At 45.5% G+C, this 27,714-nt stretch overlaps 1 protein-coding gene across 7 annotated transcripts in view; it reads right to left on the reverse strand.

Annotated features, from left to right (window-relative positions):
- LARP4B (La ribonucleoprotein 4B) overlaps window positions 1–27,714 on the reverse strand; it is an 857,205-nt gene that overhangs the window by 609,564 nt on the left and 219,927 nt on the right. For 6 of the 7 annotated variants that reach the window (XM_069211182.1, XM_069211183.1, XM_069211184.1 and 3 more), the window contains one exon: window positions 22,813–22,891. In XM_069211182.1, coding sequence (XP_069067283.1) covers window positions 22,813–22,891 — 79 coding nt within the window. The remainder of the gene's footprint in view (window positions 1–22,812; window positions 22,892–27,714) is intronic. The other variant, XM_069211181.1, reaches the window with a different exon arrangement.

Raw genomic sequence — 27,714 nt, forward strand, 5'->3', positions numbered from 1 at the left:
TAAATAGCTGTTTAGTTTTTCTGATGTTTTTTGTTCTGTCAATGTAGTACATTAATGCTCTTTTGACATCTAATGTATGTAGTGCTCTGTCAGCCACCGAATCTGGCTGTGGGAAAAAAACTGGTAGTTCTACCGTTTGATTTAGATGGAATGGTGAAATAACTTTTGGTAAAAATTTTGGATTAGGTCGTAGGACGACCTTATTTTTATGTATTTGTATAAAAGGCTCTTGTGTTGTGAACGCTTGAATTTCACTTACTCTTCTTAGAGATGTAATGGCGATGAGAAAGGCAACTTTCCAGGTTAGGAATTGTATTCCGCAAGAGTGCATGGGTTCGAAAGGTGGGCCCATGAGTCTTGTTAGAACCACGTTTAGGTTCCATGAAGGAACAGGTGGTGTTCTTGGTGGTATAATTCTTTTAAGCCCTTCTATGAATGCTTTGATAACTGGTATCCTATACAAGGAAGTTGAATAGGTAGATTGCAGGTATGCAGATATTGCTGCAAGGTGTATTTTAATAGAAGAGAAGGCTAGCTTTGCTTTTTGTAAATGGAGCAAGTAATTTACTATATGTTTTGGAGTTGCGTCTAGTGGTTGTATCTGATTATGATGGCAGTAACAAACAAATCTTTTCCACTTACTTGCGTAGCAGTGTCTAGTGGATGGCCTTCTGGCCTGCTTTATGACTTCCATACACTCTTGGCTAAGTTGTAAGTGTCCGAATTCTAGGATTTCAGGAGCCAGATTGCTAGATTCAGCGATGCTGGGTCCGGGTGTCTGATCTGTTGGTTGTGTTGCGTTAACAGATCTGGTTTGTTGGGCAGTTTGATGTGTGGTACTACAGACAGATCTAGCAGTGTTGTGTACCAGGATTGTCTTGCCCACGTTGGTGCTATTAAAATGAGTTTGAGTTTGTTTTGACTCAATTTGTTTACTAGGTAAGGAAGGAGAGGGAGAGGAGGAAAAGCGTAAGCAAATATTCCTGACCAGTTCATCCATAGGGCATTGCCTTGGGATTGCTTGTGTGGGTATCTGGACGCGAAGTTTTGGCATTTTGCGTTCTCTTTTGTTGCAAATAAGTCTATTTGTGGTGTTCCCCAGAGTGTGAAGTAGGTGTTCAGAATCTGTGGGTGGATTTCCCATTCGTGGACTTGCTGGTGATCTCGAGAGAGATTGTCTGCCAGCTGATTCTGGATCCCCGGAATAAACTGTGCTATTAGACCAATTTGATGGTGGATTGCCCACTTCCATATTTTTTGAGCTAACAAGCTTAACTGCGTTGAATGTGTTCCTCCTTGTTTGTTTAGATAATACATCGTTGTCATGTTGTCTGTTTTGACAAGGATGTATTTGTGGGTTATGATTGGTTGGAAAGCTTTTAGTGCTTGAAAAACTGCTAATAATTCTAGATGATTTATATGCAGTTTTGTTTGATGTATGTTCCATTGTCCTCTTATGTTGTGTTGATTGAGATGTGCTCCCCACCCTGTCATGGAAGCATCTGTTGTTATTACGTACTGTGGCACTGGGTCTTGGAAAGGCCGCCCTATGTTTAAATTTATACTGTTCCACCATAGAAGCGAGAGGTAAGTTTGGCGGTCTAGCAACACCAGATCTAGAAGGTGACCCTGTGCTTGAGACCACTGTGATGCTAGGCACTGTTGTAAGGGCCTCATGTGCAGTCTTGCGTTTGGGACAATGGCTATGCATGAGGACATCATGCCTAGGAGCTGTAGTATTGTTCTTGCTTGTATTGTTCGGTTTGGAGACATGTGTTGAATGACTCTGTTGAAATTGTGGATCCTTTGTGGAGTTGGCGTTGCTACTCCTTTTGTCGTGTCTATTATGGCTCCTAGATATTGCTGTACTTTGCTTGGCAGAATGTTTGATTTTGCAAAGTTGACGGTGAACCCTAGTTTGTAGAGGGTTTGTATGACTTGATTTGTGTGGTTTGAGCATTGTGTGAGCGAACTGGTTTTGATTAGCCAGTCGTCTAGATACGGGAACACATGTATTTGCTGCCTTCTGATGTGTGCAGCGACTACTGCTAGGCATTTTGTGAATACTCTTGGAGCGGTTGTTAAACCAAAAGGCAATACTTTGAATTGGTAATGTATTCCTTTGAATACAAACCTTAGATATTTCCTGTGTGATTGATGTATTGGTATATGGAAATATGCGTCCTTGAGGTCTAGGGTTGTCATGTAGTTGTGTTTTTTGAGCAATGGTAACACTTCTTGTAGTGTGACCATGTGAAAGTGGTCTGATTTGATGAATGTGTTTACTACTCTGAGGTCTAGAATTGGTCTCAGTGTTTCGTCCTTTTTTGGTATCAAGAAGTACAGTGAATAAACTCCTGTGTTTATTTGTGTGCTTGGTACTAATTCTATTGCATTTTTTTGCAGTAGTGCTTGAACTTCTATCTCTAGAAGCTGTGAATGGTATTTTGATAAATTTTGTGATTTTGGTGGTATGTCTGGAGGGAATTGCAGGAATTCTATGCAATAACCATGTTGGATAATTGCTAGGACCCATGTGTCTGTAGTTATTTTGTCCCATGCTTCGTAATATTGACGTATCCTCCCCCCCACTGGTGTTGTGTGGGAGGGGTGAGTGACGTGTGAGTCACTGCTTGTTGGTAGTGGTTTTGGGGCTTTGAAATCTTCCTCTATTCCTAGGGAATTGCCCCCCTCTATACTGGCCCCGAAAACCTCCCCTGTACTGTCCCTGGTAGGTGGGCGGTGCGGACTGTGAGGTGCTAGCTTGTGTGGCCTGACCCCGAAACCCTCCTCTAAAAGGTGTTTTGCGGAAGGTGTTATAAGATCCTCTGCTCTGCGGGGAGTAGAGTGCGCCCATGGCCTTGGCAGTGTCAGTGTCCTTCTTGAGCTTTTCTATGGCTGTGTCGACCTCCGGACCGAACAGAAGTTTTTCGTTTACTGGCATGTTAAGCACTGCCTGCTATATTTCTGGCTTGAATCCAGACGTTCTGAGCCATGCGTGCCTACGGATGGTAACCGACGTATTAATGGTCCTTGCGGCCGTGTCTGCTGCATCCATGGAGGAGCGTATTTGATTGTTGGAAATGTTTTGACCCTCCTCAACAACCTGTTTTGCTCTTTTTTGCAGATCTTTTGGGAGATGTTCAATGAGATGCTGCATCTCATCCCAGTGGGCTCTGTCGTATCGCGCTAGCAGCGCTTGTGAATTTGCGATGCGCCACTGGTTTGCTGCTTGGACAGCAACCCTCTTCCCGGCTGCATCGAACTTCCTGCTTTCTTTATCTGGGGGAGGTGCATCCCCAGAAGTGTGTGAATTTGCCAGTTTTCTGGCAGCCCCTACCACCACAGAATCTGGTGGCAGCTGAGAGGTGATGAATACAGGGTCCGTAGGAGGCGCCTTATACTTTTTGTCCACCCTAGGCGTCACTGCCCTACTTTTAACTGGCTCCTTGAAAATGTCCTTTGCATGGCGTAGCATGCCTGGGAGCATCGGCAGGCTTTGGTAGGAGCTGTGGGTTGAAGAGAGGGTGTTAAATAAAAAATCATCCTCTACTTGTTCCGAGTGTAGTTCCACATTATGGAATAGTGCTGCTCTAGCCACCACTTGTGAGTAGGCTGTGCTGTCTTCCGGTGGTGATGGCCTAGTTGGGTATGTGTCTGGGCTGTTATCAGACACTGGTGCGTCGTACAAGTCCCACGCATCCTGATCTTGGTCATCGTGGCTCATGGCGGTGTGAGCTGGTGAATGTGACGGGGTGTAAGTTGGCGAAGCCGGAGTTACAGGTGGAGGCGTTACCTTTTGTGCTGTTTGTTGCTGAGGAGTAAACTGAAGCGTTCTCTTTCGTTTGACAGGTGGAAGGGTACTGATCTTCCCAGTCCCCTGCTGAATAAAGATACGCTTTTGCGTGTGATCCACGTCAGTGGATTGCAGTTCTTGTTCAAATCTATGTTTCTTCATTTGTGAAGACATAGAATGCTCTTCAGTATAGGAGCCTGAAACAGGGTCTGATGTCGCTTTTTTCGGCTCCGAAAACCCTGTTGATTGTTTTTTCGGCTCCGAGGTAACCTTCCTCTTTTTCTGTGCCGAAATTTCTTGGCCTCTATGGTCTTCGGCGCCACTGTCTCGGCGTCGATCCGTGTCGACACCGAACTCTCGGTGTCGATGCTTCTGTTTAGCACTCTCTCGGTCCCGAGGAGGCTGCGTGCCGGTGTCTCGACCGAAGTCGGACGATCTCGACACTGAATGGGCCTTTTTCGGTGCCGATTGTTGGTCACCGAGAATTTGGGTGGAGCCATGGCCGGTTGGCAGTGGCGTCCCCTGGGCCTTCTTTCCTTTTTTAAGTTCTGATCTCGACGTCTTACTCACAGTTTTTGTAGAGTCTAGCTCGTCGGAGTCTGAATCCTGGATGGAAAAGGATTCCTCCTGTTCCTCTTCTGTCTCGAACTGTCGACGCTCCTTTGGCGTGGACGCCATCTGCAGTCTTCTCGCTCGACGGTCGCGCAGAGTTTTTCGGGACCGGAACGCCCGACAGGCCTCACAGGATTCTTCGCTGTGCTCGGGTGACAGGCACAGGTTACAGACCGAGTGTAGGTCCGTATAAGGATATTTGTTGTGGCATTCGGGGCAGAATCGAAACGGGGTCCGTTCCATCGGCGTTGTTCTCCACGCGGTCGGGCCGACTAGGCCCCGACGGGGTGCCGAAATCTACCCCGAAGGGCACCGAAGCGCTTCGATGTTCAACGTGTCGTCGTATGTGTCTATCTCGAACCGGATCGCAACGATACCGTCGAAAATCTTCCTTTTTCAGCTATCTTTCCGTTCCGAAACCCGGAGCGACAGGAACACGTCCGAACCCGATGGCGGAAAGAAAACAATCGAAGATGGAGTCGACGCCCATGCGCAATGAGCACAGAAGGAGGAGTCACTCGGTCCCGTGACTCGAAAACACTTCTTCGAAGAAAAACAACTTGTAACACTCCGACCCAACACCAGATGGCGAGCTCATGCATACCATGTGTATCTACAGCGACAGATGCCATCGAACACATATATACACACATATATACATATACACATACATATATACATATACACATACATATACACATACATATACACATATATATACATACATATACATACACATATATATACATATACACATATATATACATACATATACACATATATATACATACATATACACATATATATACATACATATACACATATATATACATATATATACATACATATATACACATATATATAAATACACATATATGGAAAATGTCACTTACCCAGTGTACATCTGTTCGTGGCATGAGTCGCTGCAGATTCACATGCTGTGCACAGTCCGCCGTCTGGTGTTGGGCTCGGAGTGTTACAAGTTGTTTTTCTTCGAAGAAGTCTTTTCGAGTCACGAGACCGAGGGACTCCTCCCCTTTCGGTTCCATTGCGCATGGGCGTTGACTCCATCTTAGATTGTTTTCCCCGCAGAGGGTGAGGTAGGAGTTGTGTATGTTAGTCATAGTGCCCATGCAATGGAATGAATACGTATGTACATAATAAAGGTTAAAGTAATATATTTACAAATGTACAATTGTTTAAGATCTACTTCTAAACGGCTACAGGCTCCCGGGGAGGCGGGTGGGCGCATGTGAATCTGCAGCGACTCATGCCACAAACAGATGTACACTGGGTAAGTGACATTTTCCGTTCGATGGCATGTGTAGCTGCAGATACACATGCTGTGCATAGACTAGTAAGCAGTTATCTCCCCAAAAGCGGTGGGGTTCAGCCTGTAGGAGTTGAAGTAGTTTGAAATAATGTTCTTAGTACAGCCTGACCTACTGTGGCTTGTTGTGCAGCTAACACATCTACACAGTAGTGCTTGGTAAATGTATGAGGCGTAGACCATGATGCTGCCTTACATATTTCGTTCATTGGAATATTTCCTAGAAAGGCCATGGTAGCCCCTTTCTTCCTGGTCGAGTGTGCCTTTGGTGTAATAGGCAGCTCTCTCTTTGCTTTAAGATAGCAGGTTTGAATACACTTAACTATCCACCTGGCAATGCCTTGTTTTGAAATTGGATTTCCTGTATGAGGTTTTTGAAAGGCAATAAATAGTTGTTTTGTCTTCCTAATTTGTTTTGTTCTGTCAATGTAGTACATTAGTGCTCTCTTGATGTCTAATGTATGTATTTCAGCTACCGAATCTGGCTGTGGGAAGAACACTGGTAATTCTACTGTTTAATTTAAGTGGAACGGTGAGATAACCTTTGGTAAGAATTTTGGATTTGTTCTTAAAACGACCTTATTCTTGTGTATTTGAATAAATGGTTCTTGTATGGTAAATGCCTGAATCTCACTCACTCTTCTTAGAGATGTGATGGCAATGAGAAATGCAACTTTCCACGTTAAGTATTGCATTTCACAAGAATGCATGGGTTCGAAAGGTGGACCCATGAGCCTTGTTAAGACAATGTTGAGGTTCCATGAAGGAACTGGTGGTGTTCTTGGTGGTATAATTCTCTTTAGACCTTCCATAAATGCTTTTAGGACTGGTATCCTAAATAGAGAAGTTGAGTGTGTAATTTGCAGGTAAGCTGAAATTGCTGTAAGATGTATTTTAATGGAAGAAAAAGCTAGCTTTGATTTTTGAAAATGTAGTAGGTATCCTACGATGTCTTTGGCAGATGCGTGTAAGGGTTGAATTTGATTATTGTGGCAGTAATAGACAAATCTTTTCCACTTATTTGCATAGCAATGTCTAGTGGTAGGTTTCCTAGCTTGTTTTATGACCTCCATACATTCCTGTGTAAGGTCTAAATGTCCGAACTCTAGGACTTCAGGAGCCAGATTGCTAGATTCAGCGATGCTGGATTTGGGTGTCTGATCTGTTGTTTGTGTTGCGTTAACAGATCTGGTATGTTTGGTAGTTTGACATGAGGCACGACTGAGAGGTCTAGTAGTGTTGTGTACCAAGGTTGCCTTGCCCATGTCGGTGCTATTAGTATGAGTTTGAGTTTGTTTTGACTCAGCTTGTTTACTAGATATGGAAGGAGTGGGAGAGGGGGAAAAGCGTAAGCAAATATCCCTGACCAACTCATCCATAACGCATTGCCCTGAGACTGATCTTGTGGGTACCTGGATGCAAAGTTTTGGCATTTTGCATTTTCCTTTGTTGCAAATAGATCTATTTGTGGCGTTCCCCAACTCTGGAAGTAAGTATTCAGTATTTGGGGGTGAATCTCCCATTCGTGGCTCTGTTGGTGATCCCGAGAAAGATGGTCCGCTAGCTGGTTCTCAATTCCTGGAATAAATTGTGCTATTAGGCGAATGTGGTTGTGAATCGCCAAATGCCATATTTTCTGTGCCAGGAGACACAACTGTGTGCCTCCCTGTTTGTTTAGGTAATACATCGTTGTCATGTTGTCTGTTTTGACAAGAATGTGTTTGTAGCTTATTATGGGTTGAAATACTTTCAGCGCTAGAAATACTGCCAATAGTTCTAAGTGATTTATGTGAAACTGTTTTGGTGAGTGTCCCATTGTCCTTGGATGCTGTATTGATTGAGGTGTGCTCCCCACCCTATCATGGAGGCATCTGTTATTACGTATTGTGGCACTGGGTCTTGGAAAGGCCGCCCTTGGTTTAAATTTATACTGTTCCACCATTGAAGCGAGGTGTATGTTTGGCGGTCTACCAACACCAGATCTAGAATTTGACCCTGTGCCTGTGACCACTGTGATGCTAGGCACTATTGTAAGGGCTGCATGTGCAACCTTGCATTTGGGACAATGGCTATGCATGAGGACATCATGCCTAGGAGTTTCATCACCTTTTTGACTTGTATTTTTTGATTTGGATACATGGCTTGTATTACATTGTGAAATGCCTGAACCCTTTGTGGACTTGGAGTGGCAATCCCTTTTGCTGTGTTGATTGTCGCCCCTAAGTATTGCTGTGTTTGACACGGCAGAAGGTGTGACTTTGTGTAGTTGATTGAGAAACCTAGTTTGTGTAGGGTTTCTATGACATACTTTGTGTGTTGTGAACACCTTTCTAGAGTGTTGGTTTTGATTAACCAATCGTCTAGGTACGGGAACACATGTATTTGCTGCCTTCTGATATGTGCAGCTATGACTGCTAGGCACTTTGTAAAAACTCTTGGCGCAGTTGTTATTCCAAATGGCAACACCTTGAATTGGTAATGTGTTCCTTGGAATACAAACCTTAAGTACTTTCTGTGTGAAGGATGTATCAGTATATGGAAATATGCATCCTTTAGGTCTAGTGTTGTCATGTAGTCTTGTTGTTTGAGTAGTGGGATTACGTCTTTAATGTCACCATGTGAAAGTGATCTGATTTGATGTAGGTATTTAATGTTCGGAGATCTAATATAGGTCTCAGAGTCTTGTCTTTTTTGGGTATGAGAAAGTACAGAGAGTAAACTCCTGTTCCTTTCTGGTTTTCTGGTACTAATTCTAATGCTTCTTTTAGTAGTAATGCCTGAACTTCTAGTCCTAGAAGATCTATATGTTGTTTTGACATATTGTGTGTTTTCGGTGGCACGTTTGGAGGGAATTTGAGAAATTCTATGCAATAACCATGCTGGATAATTGCCAGTACCCAAGTGTCTGTTGTTATCTCCTCCCAATGTTTGTAAATTTGTCTTAGTCTCCCCCCCCCCACAGGTGTTATGTGTTGGGGATGTGTGACTTGGAAGTCACTGTTTGTTTTGAGGGGTTTTGGGGCTTTGGAACTTCCCTCTATTTTTTGGGAATTGTGCCCCTCTATATTGCCCCCGAAAACTTCCCCGCTGGTATTGGCTTTGATAAGTGGGCCTTGCTTGTGAGGTTGTGGCCTCTGTAGGTTGACCTAGAAACCCTCCCCTAAATGGTGTTTTGCGAAATGTGCCTCTGCTTTGTGGGGAGTAGAGTGCGCCCATGGCTTTTGCGGTATCAGTATCTTTTTTGAGTTTTTCAATAGCAGTGTCGACTTCCGGCCCAAACAACTGCTGTTCATTAAAGGGCATATTCAGCACGGCTTGTTGTATTTCCAGCTTGAATCCTGGCGTACGCAACCATGCGTGTCTCCTTATCGTTATTGCAGTATTTACTGTCCTTGCAGCCGTATCTGCTGCGTCCATTGCTGACCGTATCTGATTATTGGAGATACTTTGTCCTTCTTCTACCACTTGTTGTGCCCTTTTTTGGAACTCTTTGGGTAAGTGTTCTATGAAATGCTGCATTTCGTCCCAATGAGCTCTATCGTATCTTGCCAAAAGTGCTTGTGAATTGGCAATACGCCATTGGTTTGCTGCTTGGGCTGCAACCCTTTTACCTGCAGCATCGAATTTGTCTGGAGGTGGTGCGTCTCCCGAGGTATGAGAGTTTGCTCTCTTGCGAGCTGCCCCAACAACCACAGAGTCTGGTGTTAATTGCTGCGTAATATAAACAGGGTCTGTTGGCGGTGGCTTGTACTTCTTCTCCACCCTTGGAGTTATGGCTCTGCCTTTAACAGGATCCTGAAATATTTGTTTGGAATGTTTTATCATTCCCGGGAGCATAGGTAAGCTTTGGTATCGGCTATGAGTGGAGGAGATTGTATTAAACAAAGTCATCCTCAATTGGTTCTGAATGCAAGGTGACGTTATGAAAAGCAGCTGCCCTTGAGACCACCTGCGTGTAGGATGTACTGTCTTCAGATGGCGACGGCCTCGCAGGGTAACAGTCTGGGCTGTTATCTGATACAGGAGCATCATAAAGGTCCCATGCATCTGGACCATCTTGACTCATTGCAGTATGAGTCGGGGATTGCATCAGTGGTGGAGTGGCTACCGGTGATGTGTGCATTGATTGTGGTGGAGATGGTGGTGGAGTTGTTTATCTTGCCACCTTTGCCTGTGGCTGCTTGTCCTTTTCTTGAAAGGCAAGTCTTCTTTTCATCTTAATTGGGGGAAGAGTGCTTATCTTCCCTGTGTCTTTTTGAATGTGGAGCCTTCTTTGAGTGTAGTCTGGCTCAACTGATTCAAGTTCCTCTCCGAACTTATGTCCTTGCATCTGGGAGGACAATCCCTGTTCCTCTGTGTAGGAACCTGTTTTCGGTTCCGAGGCTGGATGTTTCTGAATCTAAATCTTTTCGGTCGCCTTTTTGGGTTCTGAGGAAACCTTCTTTATTTTCGGCATCGTGGTGTCTCGGTGCCGAACCATTTCGGTGCCACTGTCTCAGTGCCGAATCTGCTCAGAGCCGCTGTCTCGGGCCCGAGATTGTTGCGTGGCGGTATCTCGACCGGAGTCGGATGACTTCGCCACATGCATGCCCTTTTTCGGTGCCGATGATCGGTCACCTACTTTTCGGGTTAAGCCATGGCCTGTTGGCGGTGGCGTCACCTGGGCTTTTGTTGTCTTCTCGTGAGTTTTATGTTTCAACGTCTTACTCACGGTTTTCGGCGATTCTTCGGGATCGAGCTCGTCCGAGTCCGATTCCTGGATGGAGAAGGTTTCTTCTTCCTCCTCGAAACGCCCTTGTCCTGTCGGCACCGACGCCATCTGCAGTCTTCTCGCTCTTCGGTCTCTTAATGTCTTCCTCGACCGAAACGCTCGACAGGCTTCACAGGTATCCTCCTTGTGCTCTGGAGACAGACACAAGTTACAGACCAGATGCTGATCTGTATATGGATACTTGTTATGACATTTTGGGCAGAAGCGGAATGGGGTCCGTTCCATAAGCCTTGAAGAGACACGTGGCCGGGCCGACCAGGCCCAGACGGGGGAAATCGAAAAAACCCCAAAGGGCCACCGGAGCTCTTCAAAAGTCGGTGTCGATCTGTTGTAACTAACCCGATACCGAACGCAAACAATACCGACGATTTTTCTGAGATTCTAACTAACTTTCTGACCCGAAACACGGAGCGAAAAGGAACACGTCCGAACCAGATGGCGGAAAAAAACCAATCTAAGATGGAGTCGACGCCCATGCGCAATGGAGCCGAAATGGGAGGAGTCCCTCGATCTCGTGACTCGAAAAGACTTCTACGAAGAAAAACAACTTGTAACACTCCGAGCCCAACACCAGATGGCGGGATGTGCACAGCATGTGTATCTGCAGCTACACATGCCATCGAACAAATATATATATATATGCATGTATGTCTTTTCTGTAGTGGCAGTTGCCATAAAGTAGCGCAGATGGTTTATTGTCCTGCTGCAAAGGATAAACATTTATATGTATTTAGCTGAGTGGATTAGTAAAGGCAAGCGTTACCTGAGCTCTAAAACAAATGTTATTCCAGGGGGACTATGGAGACATGAGCGGCACTTTTGCTGGGTAGTACTGAGGGAATTAGAAGAGGAGGTAATGGGAGGCAGAGCACCAAAAATGACTGTCGCACTGGGTGCCACCAGCGGTGAAGGCTGTGATGATGGGTATGTGGTAAGGTAAAGTAATACATTCTTTTTTTGTTTTTTTTCCAGTGTTTTCAGAGAATCTGCAGAATTGGAGAAGAAGCGAAGGTAAGGTGACAACATTTCCTATTGTATACAACAAACATACCCACGAGCAATTTTGTGACTATCTGCCTTCTACGTAGGCTAGTAATTTAGAGGGACAGTTTAGCCAGTAGCAGAGATGGCGTCTCGTTGGATGACTGCTGATCAAGCCCTAACTCGGGTTATGGAGGACAGTTCTGATGTAGGCTCAGAGACTGAGACAGCAGACACTGAGACAGCATCTGAGGGAGAGGACAATGGGGCAGAATCAGGGAGTGATTTTTCAGTCGGCGTATTCCCATCCGACAACACCTCTTCCAGTGAGTCTGAAGGAGACAATGACGACAGCCGTGCTGTCCCTTCGCAAGCACGTTCTGGGCCGCGGGACCACATTGGGTTAGCCGAACCCAGAGGGGACGTGCTTGCTGCCGCAAGCACAGAGAGAGTGCTCTCTTGGCAGCCCCCCTGTTTAGTTCATCCCCAAATTCCACCTTTTACTGGAGACGCTGGATATAAAGTCAATACAGCTAACTTTTTGCCAGTCGACTACATCTATCTATTTTTGGATGTTGACTTCCTTCAGAAAATTGTGCAGCAAACAAATTTGAGTGCAGACCAATTTCTGAGGGAGCGCGGAGGCACTCTAGGGCCCCGTTCTAGGGCACACCAGTGGACTCCCACTTCGCTGGCGGAGTTGAAGATATTTTTGGGCCTTACACTCAAAATGGGGTTAGTGCAGAAACCCACCTTGCAGTCCTACTGGACGACTCACACAGTTTGGCTAACTCCCATCTTCGCACCATACATGAGCAGAGATCGTTTTTTGCTACTGCAGCGCATGCTGCATTTCAATGACAATTCTGCTGCATTGCCCCGGGACCATCCAGATCATGACAGGTTGTACAAAATTCGGCCTGTCATGGAACATTTGTCTGCCAGGTTTCCAGAGATCTATACTCCTGGAAAGAATATAGCAGTCGATGAGTCCTTGATCTTGTACAAAGGACGGCTGCTTTTCAGACAGTACATTGCGAGCAAAAGAGCTCGCTATGGCATAAAGCTGTACATGCTGTGTGAGAGCTCTTCTGGCTATGTGTACAGCTTGAGAGGGTACACAGGGAAGGATTCTACCCTAAACCCTGTAGATTGCCCTACCGTGTTAGGGGTCACAGGTAAGATTGTATGGGAACTTGTCCAGCCACTTCTTTACAAAGGTTATAACCTTTATGTGGACAATTTCTATACAGGAGTAGAGCTGTTCAGTGAGCTCTACAAAGCTGGCACTGCAGCCTGCGGTACAGTTCGTTGTAACCGCAAAGGATTCCCGCAGGAGCTTGTTTGCAAGAAGCTCCAGAAATCAGAGAGTACTGCATTGCGTTCTAACGAACTGCTCGCAGTCAAGTTCTTAGATAGGCGTGATGTATGCGTGCTCACTACAATTCATGATGAAAGCACTTCTCCCATCACGGTTTGGGGTCAGATTGTAAGAAAGTACCATCTTGCCTGGCATGTTACCCCCATTTTTCACTGTATATATGTTGTTTTAGTTGTATGTGTCACTGGGACCCTCCCAGCCAGGGCCCCAGTGCTCATAAGTGTGCCTGAATGTGTTACCTGTGTTATGACTAACTGTCTCACTGAGGCTCTGCTAACCAGAACCTCAGTGGTTATGCTCTCTCATTACTTTCAAATTGTCACTAACAGGCTAGTGACCAATTTTACCAATTTATATTGGCTTACTGGAACACCCTTATAATTCCCTAGTATATGGTACTGAGGTACCCAGAGTATTGGGGTTCCAGGAGATCCCTATGGGCTGCAGCATTTCTTTTGCCACCCATAGGGAGCTCTGACAATTCTTACACAGGCCTGCCACTGCAGCCTGAGTGAAATAACGTCCACGTTATTTCACAGCCATTTTACACTGCACTTAAGTAACTTATAAGTCACCTATATGTCTAACCTTTACCTGGTAAAGGTTGGGTGCTAAGTTACTTAGTGTGTGGGCACCCTGGCACTAGCCAAGGTGCCCCCACATTGTTCAGGGCCAATTCCCCGGACTTTGTGAGTGCGGGGACACCATTACACGCGTGCACTACATATAGGTCACTACCTATATGTAGCTTCACAATGGTAACTCCGAATATGGCCATGTAACATGTCTATGATCATGGAATTGCCCCCTCTATGCCATCCTGGCATAGTTGGCACAATCCCATGATCCCAGTGGTCTGTAGCACAGACCCTGGTACTGCCAAACTGCCTTTCCCGGGGTTTCACTGCAGCTGCTGTTGCTGCCAGCCCCTCAGACAGGCTTCTGCCCTCCTGGGGTCCAGCCAGGCCTGGCCTAGGATGGCAGAACAAAGGACTTCCTCTGAGAGAGGGTGTTACACCCTCTCCCTTTGGAAAATGGTGTGAAGGCAGGGGAGGAGTAGCCTCCCCCAGCCTCTGGAAATGCTTTCATGGGCACACATGGTGCCCATTTCTGCATAAGCGAGTCTACACCGGTTCAGGGACCCCTTAGCCCTGCTCTGGCGCGAAACTGGACAAAGGAAAGGGGAGTGACCACTCCCCTGACCTGTACCTACCCTGGGAGGTGCCCAGAGCTCCTCCAGTGTGCTCCAGACCTCTGCCATCTTGGAAACAGAGGTGCTGCTGGCACACTGGACTGCTCTGAGTGGCCAGTGCCATCAGGTGACGACAGAGACTCCTTCTGCCAAGGAATCGACTGCTGACCGCGCTGGAAGCCTGCAAAACTGCAACAAAGTAGCAAAGTAGCAAAGACGACTACTGCAACTCTGTAACGCTGATCCTGCCGCCTTCTCGACTGTTTTCCTGGTGGTGCATGCTGTGGGGGTAGTCTGCCTCCTCTCTGCACTAGAAGCTCCGAAGAAATCTCCCGTGGGTCGACGGAATCGTCCCCCTGCAACCACAGGCACCAAAAAACTGCATCACCGGTACCCTGGGTCTCCTCTCAGCACGACGAGCGAGGTCCCTTTAATCCAGCAACTCTGTCCAAGTGACTTCCCACAGTCCAGTGACTCTTCAGTCCAAGTTTGGTGGAGGTAAGTCCTTGCCTCCCCACGCCAGACTGCATTGCTGGGAACCGCGACTTTTGCAGCTACTCCGGCCTCCGTGCACTTCCGGCAGAAATCCTTTGTGCACAGTCCAGCCTGGGTCCACGGCACTCTAACCTGCATTGCACGACCTCCTAAGTTGTCCTCCAGCGACGTGGGACTCCTTTGTGCGACTTCGGGTGAGCACCGTTTCTCTCCACTTCGTAGTGCCTGTTCCGGCACTTCTGCGGGTGCTGCCTGCTTCTGAGAGGGCTCCTTGTCTTGCTCGACGCCCCCTCTGCCCCAGACGCAATTGGCGACATCCTGGTCCCTCCTGGGCCACAGCAGCATCCAAAAACCCTAACCGCACGATTTGCAGTTAGCAAGGCTTGTTGGCCGTCTTTCTTCAGGAAAACACTTCTGCACGACTCGCCAAGGCGTGGGGGATCCATCCTCCAAAGGGGAAGTCTCTAGCCCTTGTCGTTCCTGCAGAATCCTCAGCTTCTACATCCCAGTAGCAGCTTCTTTGCATCCACAGCTGGCATTTCCTGGGCATCTGCCCATCTCCGACTTGCTTGTGACTTTTGGACTTGGTCCCCTTGTTTCACAGGTACCCTCCACTGGAAATCCATTGTTGTTGCATTGCTGGTTTGTGTCTTTCCTGCAGAATTCCCCTATCACAACTTCTTTGTCCTTTGGGGAACTTTAGTGCACTTTGCACTCACTTTTCAGGGTCTTGGGGTGGGCTATTTTTCTAACCCTAACTATTTTCTAATAGTCCCAGCGACCCTCTACAAGGTCACATAGGTTTGGGGTCCATTCGTGGTTCGCATTCCACTTTTGGAGTATATGGTTTGTGTTGCCCCTATCCATATGTGTCCCCATTGCATCCTATTGTAACTGTACATTGTTTGCACTGTTTTCTAATACTATTATTGCATATTTTGGTATTGTGTACATATATCTTGTGTATATTTGCTATCCTCATACTGAGGGTAAACTCTGAGATACTTTGGCATATTGTCATAAAAATAAAGTACCTTTATTTTTAGTATATCTGTGTATTGTGTTTTCTTATGATATTGTGCATATGACACTAGTGGTACTGTAGGAGCTTCACTCGTCTCCTAGTTCAGCCTAAGCTGCTCTGCTAAGCTACCATTATCTATCAGCCTATGCTGCTAGACACCCTATACACTAATAAGGGATAACTGGGCCTGGTGCAAGGTCTAAGTACCCCTTGGTACTCACTACAAGCCAGTCCAGCCTCCTACACAGATGGCCGAAGTCCAGAAGCCCATCTGTATACTTGATTACAATAAGTACATGGGCGGAGTGGACAAGAACGACCAGGTTCTTCAACATTACAATGAGTGTCGTAAAACTCACACTTGGTACAAGAAACTGTTTACCCACCTGATTCAGATGGCAACATATAATGCGTATGTTGTTTACCGTCAGACAACCACAGGAAGACTCATGACTTTCCTTGACTTCCAGTTGTCTGTAATTGAAAGCCTCACTGCTGTTACAGAAGCAGCAGCAGCCTCCACCTCATATGTTCTGGAGGATGTGGCAAGGCTGCAGGAGCGACACTTTGCTGATCGCATTCCTAAAACACCCAAAAAGGATCGTCCATGACGTCGCTGTAAAGTGTGCTCGAAACATGGAAAGCGGCAAGAGAGTCAGTATTACTGTCCCCAATGTCCATCACAACCAGGCCTCTGTATCCCTACTTGCTTTACGTTGTATCATACTAAAGCAAAGTTCTGGGAAATCGACTGAGGTTGAGCTGCCGTTGGGTAATCCTTTCAGTGGCAGTGCATGGATACCGAACGTCCATGGGCCACTGCTTTGTTAGGCAAGGAGCCACAGAATTTTACTTAATCATGGACTTCCTTTTGGACTGTTTGAGAGCTAAATCCACCGTCAGAACGTGGTCGGTGTTCTGTTAAATTAACATGCATTATATTCCCCCTACTGCATATACTAGTGGACAGAACATATGCCACATTGTCACTGAGTACCCTTTCTTCACAGCATGTCTACCTTACTTTCAACGGTAGATATGCTCTCTCAGTTCGAGGAATCACTTTGTACGGCATACTTGGAAACCCCCAACTTGCATCCACAAATTAGTATAGGTTCACTTGGCAATTATACAGGATTAGCCAGGACTCTGTTGAGAACAGAGACATGAATGGGTAAGGAAACCTTATGGTAGGTGTGCCTTCACAGGGTTAATGCACAGGTAGAAGGCAGATAGTAAAGGTAGTACATATGTACATCATCTACACCTATGGATTCAAACCCATTGGTGCCATCCCAGCACTGAAGGAGAATGACTTGTATAGGTCAGTGTTTGACCTGCTTTTCATGTTCATCCTCCATCAGAACTTAGTAGATGTTCAGTTTGCTGTATAAGTGCATTACAGTCACATCACTGCACATAATGTTGGCTGGGACATATGCTACGTTCTCATGGACTCCCCTATGTACCAAACACTACCCTTTTTCATAGCCTATGACCTTCTCTTTAGGGAACATCATGAGAAATCCCCAGCATGTCTCCCTTAGTTTCAAAGTTAGATATGCTCACTCAGTTCGAGGAATCGCTTTGTATGGCATACTCGGACACCCCCAACTTGCATCCACAAACTGGAAGGAGTTGGATTTAGCACAGAGAGCGTTAAAAGCGCATGAAAAACATGTCTTCCTGAGCCTCAGGTGGCTGTCACAGGAGTCATTAGTAAAGGTTTGTTACGCATGCATTTGGTAATGTTAAGGAAGAAGGAGGCAGTTAGCCTATGACCTTCTCTTTAGGTAACATCATGAGAAATCCCCAGCATGTCTCCCTTAGTTTCAAAGGTAGATATGCTCACTCAGTTTGAGGAATCGCTTTGTACAGCATACTCGGACACCCCCAACTTGCATCCACAAACTGGAAGGAGTTGGATTTAGCACAGAGAGTGTGTTAAAGGCGCATGAAAAACATGTCTTCCTGAGCCTCAGGTGGCTGTCACAGGAGTCATTAGTAAAGGTTCGTTATGCATGCATTTGGTAATGTTAAGGAAGAAGGAGGCAGTTACTTGACAGGTGGTAAAATGTAGTCAAACTTATTCCGTTCTGTGGCGTGTGAATGTGATGGGCCCTTGTCTGGCAGCGGTAAGTTAATGTGAGTGCAGTGATTGGTCGGATTGGGCCCGTGGCTGGCGATATGAAAGGGTTGTTTGTTGTTCGTGAATGGCGTGTGAATGGACCATAAAGAGGTTGGTGCCTGGACGCGGCTTTATGGCCCACCTTCAGAAGGCTTGGTTTCAATATTCAGATACTTTGATAAGTATTCATGCTTTTAAACCATAATTTCTGGAGGTGCTAAAACCAACCAGTGTGAGTGGTGGGTTAACTTTAACAAACTAGTACCAGGGGAGTCTAAGGGTGCAGGACTTGTGTGGCTCTCACCAGTTTTCCTTCACCCAGAATCCACTTGAAATCACAAAATGTGCTTAAAAAACACATTTGCCTTGCATTCCAATAAGCAGAAGTCCAGGGATCTGCAGGGAGCCATTAAAATTACCTACCACAAAACAGCCTCGTTTTTTAAGACAGTCACCTAAGTATTTGGTCCTGGGCTCGGCAGGCATATAGGGAAACCTACCAAACACAGACATTTCTGAAAACTAGACACCCAAGGCAGCCCACGTAAATGTGGTGTGTTTGGATTTAACAAAGTTTCCTTACCCAGAATTCCCTGCAAAAGTGAAACGTTGATTAAAACCACTATTTTTCCTTTCTTTTTTTATCACAGAAACTACAGGAATGTGCAGGGATCCTCAAAATTCCTGCCACCCAGTGTTTCCCACGTGTCCGGATAAAAACACCCCCCGCTTGTGTGCCTGCGCCTAGTGCCTGCTTCAGGAATGAATCACTCCAGGGTTAACAGTAGCCCTCATGCAAGGACTACCATTGACCCTTGTGTGATCCATTCCTGTTGCAGGCACTAGGCCTACCCACACAAGTGAAGTACCATTTTTATTGGGACACTTGGGGGAATGCTTGCTGGAAGGAAATTTGAGGCTCCTCTCAGATTCCAGAACTTTCTGTCACCGAAATGTGAGGAAAATGTGTTTTTTTTTAGCCAAATTTTGAGGTTTGCAAAGGATTCTGGGTAACAGAACCTGGTCAGAGCCCCACAAGTCACCCCATCTTGGATTCCCCTAGGTCTCAGTTTTCAAAAATGCACAGGTTTGGTAGGTTTCCCTAGGTGCCGGCTGAGCTAGAGGCCAAAATCTACAGGTAGGCACTTTGCAAAAAACAGCTCTGTTTTCTGTCAAAACATGGGATGTGTCCACGTTGTGTTTTGGGGCATTTACTGTCACGGGCGCTAGGCCTACCCACACAAGTGAGGTATCATTTTTATCGGGAGACTTGGGGGAACGCTGGGTGGAAGGACATTTGTGGCTCCTCTCAGATTCCAGAATTTTCTGTCACCGAAATGTGAGGAAAACGTGTTTTTTTAGCCACATTTTGAGGTTTGCAAAGGATTCTGGGTAACAGAACCTGGTCAGAGCCCCACAAGTCACCCCATCTCAGATTCCCCTAGGTCTCTAGTTTTCAAACATTGCACAGGTTTGGTAGGTTTTCCCAGGTGCCGGCTGAGCTAGAGGCCAAAATCTACATGTAGGCACTTTGCAAAAAGCACCTCTGTTTTCTTTGGGAAAATGTGATGTGTCCACGTTGTGTTTTGGGGCATTTCCTGTCGCAGGCGCTAGGCCTACCCACACAAGTAAGGTACCATTTTTATTGGGAGACTTGGGGGAACATAGAATAGCAAAACAAGTGTTATTGCCCCTTGTCTTTCTCTACATTTTTTCCTTCCAAATATAAGAGAGTGTGTAAAAAAAGACTTCTATTTGAGAAATGCCCTGCAATTCACATACTAGTGTGGGCACCCCGGAATTCAGAGATGTGCAAATAACCACTGCTCCTCAACACCTTATCTTGAGCCCATTTTGGAAATGCAAAGGTTTTCTTGATACCTATTTTTCACTCTTCGTATTTCAGCAAATGAATTGCTGTATACTCAGTATGGAATGAAAACCAACTGCAGGGTGCAGCTCATTTATTGGCTCTGGGTACCTAGGGTTCTTGATGAACCTACAAGCCCTATATATCCCCGTAACCAGAAGAGTCCAGCAGACATAACGGTATATTGCTGTAAAAAATCTGACATCACAGGAAAAAGTTACAGAGCAAAACAAAGAAAAACGGCTGTTTTAGCTCAATTTCAATATTTTTTTATTTCAGCTGTTATTTTCTGTAGGAAAACCTTGTAGGATCTACATAAATGAACCTTTGCTGAATTCAGAATTTTGTTTATTTTTCAAAAATAGTTAGCTTTCCGGGAACCAGCATTGGTTTCACACCCATTTCTGTCACTAACTGGAAGGAGGCTGAAAGCACCAAAAATTGTAAAAATGGGGTATGTCTCAGAAAAATGTCAAAATTGTATTGAAAAATGTGGTTTTCTGATTCAAGTCTGCCTTTTCCTGAAAGCTGGTGATTTTAGCACCGCAAACCCTTTGTTGATGCCATTCTCAGGGGAAAAACCACAAGCCTTCTTCGGCAGCCCTTTTTTCCAATTTTTTTTGCACAAAAACAAAAAATCTGCTCTATTTTGGCTAATTTCTTGGTCTCCTCCAGGGGAAACCACAAACTCTGGGTACCTTTAGAATCTCAAGGATGTTGGAAAAAAAGGACGCAAATTTGGCATGGATAGCTTACGTGGACAAAAAGTTATGAAGGCCTAAGCGCGAACTACCCCAAATAGCCACAAAAGGGCTCAGCACTGGTGGTGGTGGGGGGGGGGGGGGGGGGGACCGGCCCAGCAGTTGAGGTTAAGATGGAAGGGTGGTGAGAGATTTAGTCAAAGGTAAGTAGCTATTGACTTCAACAAACACTCTTGCGCCAGCAACTTTTACATTTGCCAAAAACTGCATAAAGGACAAGATGCCACCCTTAGAGTGGTGTTTTTTTAAACAGTGGCCTTCGAAAAGTTTGTGATTCTGCTTTCCGCTTAAGAAAACATTTCATTGGGGGTAATGAAACACTATGTCGCTGATGAAAATCTATGTGAGCACTATAAGAAATTTGAAAATACAGATTATGTAGCATATGATGAGATACCAACAATGAAGATTTCAAACATGCAACAGAACATTTTGTGAAAATGCATTTAGAAAACGTGCAGGGTGTTTCATTTTATGTGAGAAAAGTAAAATCAGACATCAGATGAAGAAATACGGAGCAAATACTGACACATGGGAAGTCATAATGGATTTATCATCTCTTGTCACAAGAGCCCTGAGGATTAAATACCGAGTTTCGGCTAATAATTAATTTAAGACAGTGGTCACCACTGAGTGGCACCAATACCTATTTGTAGAGACTGGCACACTTGAAAAATGGTTGAGTGGGGCAGTAGTCCCAATCCTCTGATGTGTGTGACTTTAAAAATTGGGCTTACTTTTTGTCCCTTCAAATAACAGAGAGCTAAACATCTATCATAGTAGATGCTGCCCCTCTCACCCTCGGCCATGCAAGGAACTGCACTCTGTGTTACTACAGCTGACATGCTTTGCCTGGCAGTGAGTCACCTGCATGAGCGCTTGAACCAGGCTTCAGTTTCTGGCCATGCCGAGAATCTCTGCATCATGTATTGAGCAGGTGCCCAGCTCCAGGCCAGTGGGTGATGCTACTGCAGTGCATACCTCGCCTTCCACCACCCAGTGAGAGCAACCCCTCACCAGCCATAAGAGGTTAGAAATCTGGGCCCCAGGCGTGACAAGATCACCCACCACAACAGCAGGAGCTACAGCAAAGTCCTGCAGAGAGCAGTTCCATTCTGCACATTAAACCTTCTGGTGCTTTAACAGAGAGAGGAAAAGAGTGCTTGCATTATTCTCTTTGAGAGGGTTTTATTATTTACGCCATTGCCCCCTGTGTTTTCTGCAGCATAAAAAGGGCATAGCAGTGCTGCATGAAAAACTTTAAGAGCAGACCTTCAGCCAGCCTTTCAAACAAGGCTTAGTAACAGGCCTAGACCCACCACAAGCTAGCAAACAGTCAGAGGGTATCTTCGTCGGCTATATTGGTATGAGGTAAGCAAAGCTATACTATTTAAAAATAAAACACAAAAAAACATGCTTTGCAAATTGTAGATTTATTTTCCACAAGCCAGATCACTATGAGAGTGAGAACAAAACACTAAGACTATCTCTTAATCCACTCTTACTGAGTTAGCCTAGGATGTGTGCAGTGCGTCCCCATGAAGACTAGAACCTTAACATTAAAAGGTCTTAGACAGCAACGTCAACCCATCTATCAGTAAATGATGCAAGTCTCCTCCACCAGATGGGTTGAATGGGTATTGCAAGAAGAAGATATAAACTAAAAGATATGGTGCTTATTCATCAATGAAGAGAAATGGCTTTCCTATTGTGGGTGATTTGAAGACATTGTAAGAGCCTCTGATTGGTCGGGTGATTAGGTTTACCTCGTTTGATTAGATGGCAGTGGTGGTTATGACTGCTTTTTTATAACGTCTGTAACAAAGTACTCGCTGAGATGCAATGTAACGGAGTAACACATTTTTGCACTAACAAAAGGGAAAAATTCACTCAGATTAATACTACTGCACTACCTTTTCCATGGCAAAAGCGCATGGTTTGCTCATACAATGAAATGTGTTCCATAGGAAAACTATTTAGATTATCGCATGCACTTTGTCTCTTCTGAACTAGGGGGGAACCTACCAAGTGAAATAAGAATTATCATACTTTTCTCTAAGAAAATTAAGTGGATACAATGACAGACTAGAGCAGCTCATAGTGTAGAAGGTTCCAGAACCTGAGACTTCAAATTCAGTGGGAATAGATGGTAAAATCAAGAGGTATCTACTAAGGCAGAGCAGGGTAGGGTGAATTGGGACTGTCAGTATTTAAGGTGAAGGTCTACATTTTATTCAAATGGATTCTGGAATTTAAAAAAGTGTGACTTGCTGGCAGGTGCTTTTAACGTTTTAACGAGAGAAGCATATAATACTGGCCTTCATTTACTTAAGTTTAAAAAACCTCGTTAGGACTAAAATTTGGATTATACAATGAGTTAACCTTGTAGCACTTTTAGGAAGAGTAGCCATTCAAGTGTTTGCATGCATCGAAGGAAATAAACACTTAAAACTGACTTTGTTCAACCTTACCTTGATAAACAACACTCCAGTGTTTTTTTAAGCACTTCACGAAGATCCTCCTGACCTGTCTGAAACTGTTCATTCCCTGCTGAGCGAAAACACATACAAATGATAAATAAAAGGTAATCATATCATATAATACAGAGTCAGAAAATTTAAACATTTAGAGACATATTTCAACTTACCCTATGTTAAACTAAGTTATGCCAACCTCGGATGTTTCTGCAATAACTGAACATAAACAGTTTGAATCCTAACTGGTAAATTTGAAAGTGGCCAATTACGACCATCATATCATACATTTAACAAAAGGAAAATGTTACTTACCCAGTAAGCATCAGTTTGCAGCATGAAGTGCAGGAGATTCACATGCTTTGCATAATCCTGCCGTCTAGTGTTGGGCCCGGAGTGTTGCACGTTGTTTTTCTTTCAAATAACCATTTTCGAGTGATGGGCTCGAGTAACTCCTCCTTCGCTGCGATACTGGGCATGGGCAGCGAGTCCTTTGTTAGATTGTTTTCCCACAAGCAGATGGGAGGGAAAAAAAGTATAGCACAGAGAAAGTATAGAGAAAAATGTCCATGCAAGTCTATCTACATATGTACATATATATACAATTATAAAGTATTTTGAAAGGCCACAGGCATCTCGGGAGGAGGGAGGGCAGCATGTCAATCTACAACACTACATGCCACGAACAGATGCTTACTGGATTAGTAACATTTTCCAATAAATGGCATGTGTGGCTGTAGATACACATGCTATGCATAGACTGTAAAGCAGTCTCTCCATGAAAGCAGTGGCTAGCCTGCAGGAGTAGCAGTTGTTTGAAAAAGTGTGCTTAGCATCACTTGTCCTATACTGGCTTGCTGACATGCTACTACATCTACACAATACCTTAGATATTTCTGATGAGCAGGGTGAATGGGGATATGGAAGTAGGCGTCTTTTAAGCCTAGGGTTGTAATAAAGTCACAATGTTCAAGAAGGGAATAACATCTTGAAGAGTAACCATGTGAAAGTGTTCTGAGAGAATGCAGTGGTTTAATGATCTGAGATCCATCCTTTGCGGTGTCAGTATCTTTTCTCAGCTTCTCAAGGGTAGTGTCCACTTGAGGGCCAAAAAGGTGCTCCTTGTCAAAGGTATGTTGAGCACCGCTTGTAGTACACCTCTAGCTTGAAGCCATAACATTTAAACCAGGCACGTCTTCTCAACAGTATGCTAGAGTTTCTACCACGTGCAGCTGTGTCTTTGGCATCTAGGACACAGCGGATAGAACTACTGGAGATTGTTTGTCCTTCTCTAACAATCTGCTGACCTCATTTGTGGTACTCATCCAGGAGATATTTGAGGGCCTCCTCCTTTTCGTCCAAGTGAGCCCAATCATACCTTGATAACAAGGTCTGTGAACTGGCTATGCGCCAATGGTTAGCTGCTTGTGCAGAAACTCTTTTGCGTGCCACATACAGCCTTTTGCTCTTATTGTCTGGTGGAGGAGAGTCCACTGTGGCCTGGCTATTGGCTCACTTTCTTGTGGAAGTGGCCACTATTGAATCTGGTGGGACCTGATATATAGTGTATCCAAAAGAGCAGATTTATAATTGTTGAGAGGGACTGGCTCCCTGAAGATGTTATCTACGTGACAAATCATATCAGGGAGCATAGGAAGGAACTGAATATCCTTATGTGTAGTAATTAAGGTGTCAAACAAAAAATCCTGTTCTAGTGGATCCCTATGGAGCTGAACATTATGAAAGGCAGCTGACCTTGCTATGACTTGCTGATAACTAGTAGTCCTCTGGTCGGTAGGGTCTTGCAGGGTACAAATCTGGGTCTGTATTTATCATGGGATCAGGGTCATATGAATCTCATGGGTCTAGGTCATGATGTGTTCCACCTAAATCTTCCCCTATTAATAAGGGTGAGCCCTGAGGTCTCCTGCAGTAGGAGAGGCAGGAGAACCAGAACGGGAAGGAGGTGAAGAAGCAGCAGGAAGACAAGGTGGTGGGAAAGGCTTAGGCAAAGTAGTTGTAGCCTTGTCCTTACAGGCCTTATAAGAAGTTGGAGAAGTGTCCAAAGCCTCTTGTAAGGCTAATTTCCTCTTGAATGTGTCAAGGGAAGAAGAAATAATACACCCTGTACCTTCCTGGATATGGAGGTGGCGCTGTTTAGCATCCATAGTTTCCAATATAGGATCATCTGTCATCTGCTGCACTTCTTTTTGACTAATAGTGACTATATGTTCAAGTCGAACATGAACAGTAGTGCAGTCCCACATTAAAGTCCAGTGTCTCTTGAAAAGAAAGACTCCTCTTGACTGGGACAGGGGGCGAAGCAATTATTTCTCTGTTCTCTTTTGTATGTGGAGCGGACTCTGATGAGCGTCCATGATTTCAAGAATTGGTTCAACCCAGAGCCTGTGAGGGATGCTGTCGAACCAAAGGTCGATGCTGAAGACAGTTGGTCTTGGTAAATTTTGGTGCCGAGTTGGAAGGCGGGGCATCCGAATGTAACTTTTGGATCAGACCATGGCCGGAAGGCACTGGTGGACCAACGACCTGTTTGTATGTTTTTTTTGAGTGTCTGTTTGGGAGGGCGGGCTGATGTACACACGACTTGTGATTGGCTGACTTTCAATGTCAGATTCAACATCAGACTCCAAATATCTGATGGATAAGGACACTTCATGTTTGATCTCCTTCTGTGCTTCTTCTCCAAAAATATCTGGAATGTTGTCTGGTGTCTTCGCCACCATTTTCAACCAATGCACTCTCCGGTTCCGGATGGTCTTTTTGGATCAAAAAGACAGACAGGCATCGCAGTTCTCCTCTTTATGTTCCGAAGACAAGCACATGTTACACACCAGGTGCTGGTCGTTGTGTGGGAATTTGGAATGGCATTGAGGGCAAAACCAAAATTGAGTACTTTCCATCAGCCCTGCATATTCTAACACCACGAGGAGGAGCAGGCTCAAGAAGGGCTTTGGTACCCTAAAGGGCGGTAAACCAACCCGACACAGAAATTCGGCTCAAGTGAGCTAGATTGTGAAAAACGTGATCAACGTACAATACAGATTGTGAAAAACGTGATCAAAGTACAATACAGTTGTTGACAGAAAGACAGAAAAGAAGAGTTCAGAAAATTATGAGCCGAGAAATAACAGAGAGGAAAACACGCCCAAACCAGACAGCAGAGAGAAAACAATCTAACAAAGGACTCAATGCCCATGTGCATTATCACCGAAAGGAGGAGTCACTCGATCTTCTGACTCGAAAAGATTCTTCGAACAAAAACAACTTGCAAAACTCAGAGCTCAACACTAGATGGCAGACTTATGTAAAGCATGTGCATCTACAGCTACACATGCCATCGACCATATCATTACTTTTCTTACTTTTTTTTGTTATTAACAACTCAGAGATACATGTGTATACGTAGGACAGCCTGGCCAATTCTAGCTTTTGTCTGGCTAGAACATACACACAGTAATGTTTAGCAACGGTATGTGGGATGGACCACATAGCTCCTTTACGGATGTCAGCTAATGTCTTGTTCTCCAAGAGAGCCATGGAAGACCCTTTCTTATGAGTAGGTGGAGTGAGGTCTAGGAGGGGCAGGGACAGTTCTTTTAGCTTTAGCATAACAAGTTTGTATGCATTTTACTAACAAACATGCTGCACCCGCTTTGGAAAGAGCACATTCCTTATGAGGACTGGAATAGGACACGAACAGTTGTTGGGTCTTATAAAAAAAAATCTATATAAAAAATAAATAAAAAATAAATAGAAAATAAATTAACCCCTTCTGTGCCGCGGACGTAGTGGTTACGTCCCGCGGCACAGTGCTGCTGTGCCGAGGACGTAACCACTACGTCCTCGGCACACAGCCCAGAGGGAGCGCTCTCGCTCCCTCTGTGTGCTTCCCCCCACCCCCCCAAAGTCAGGGATGGAAGGGGAAGCCCTTCCCCTTCCACCCCCGACCCCCCCACCCCCCATAATGACGTCAGCGCGCGATCGCGCGCTGACTTCATTATGGGGATTTCGCCGCACAGGAAGCCATTTGCTTCCTGTGCGGCGACGAGGAAAGAGGTGAGTTCCTCTTCCCGGTGGGTGGGGGGTTTGGGCTAAAGAGGCACCGGGGGAAAGGAAAGGCTTTTCCTTTCCCCCGGTGTCTCTTTGAGCATTCCTGCTGCCCGATCGCATTGCGATCGGGCAGCGGGAATGCCCACTAGACACCAGGGATTTATTTATTTTTTTGTTCTTTACTGTTTCTTGTTTGCGGGGAGCGGCCCCTTGGGCAAGGGTCGCTCCCCTTGTGGGGGCAATTTGTTACGGCCATTTCTGCCCCCCTTGGGGGCAGATTGGCCTACTTTTTAGGCGGATCTGCCCCCAAGGGGGGCAGAAACCACTGGATCACCAGGGAATTATATTTTCTGTGCAGGTATGTTGGGAGGGGGTGCCCCCTTGGGCAAGGGGCGCCCCCCCCAAGGGGGCAGAGAACTGTTGGCCATTTCTGCCCCCCTTGGGGGCAGATCGGCCTATTTTTTTTAGGTCCATCTGCCCCCAAGGGGGGCAGAAGCCACTTAGGCACCAGGGATTGTGTGTGTAGTGGATGGGGGGGCGCCCCCTTGGGCAAGGGTCGCTCCCCTTTGGGGGGCATGTCTTTTAGGGCCATTTCTGCCCCCCTTGAGGGCAGATCAGCCTATTATTTTTAGGTTGATCTGCCCCAAGGGGGGCAGAAACCACTAGAACGCCAGGGATGTTTTTTTATGTGTTTATTTTTGTGGGGGGGCGTCCCCATGGGCACGGGGCGCCCCCCCAAGGGGGGCATTGACCTGTTGGCCATTTCTGCCCCCCCTGGGGGCAGATGGGCCTATTTTTCTAGACCCACCTGCCCCCAAGGGGGGCAGA

Source organism: Pleurodeles waltl, chromosome 10 (assembly GCF_031143425.1).
Source record: "Pleurodeles waltl isolate 20211129_DDA chromosome 10, aPleWal1.hap1.20221129, whole genome shotgun sequence".
In the NCBI taxonomy this organism is placed as follows: domain Eukaryota; kingdom Metazoa; phylum Chordata; class Amphibia; order Caudata; family Salamandridae; genus Pleurodeles; species Pleurodeles waltl.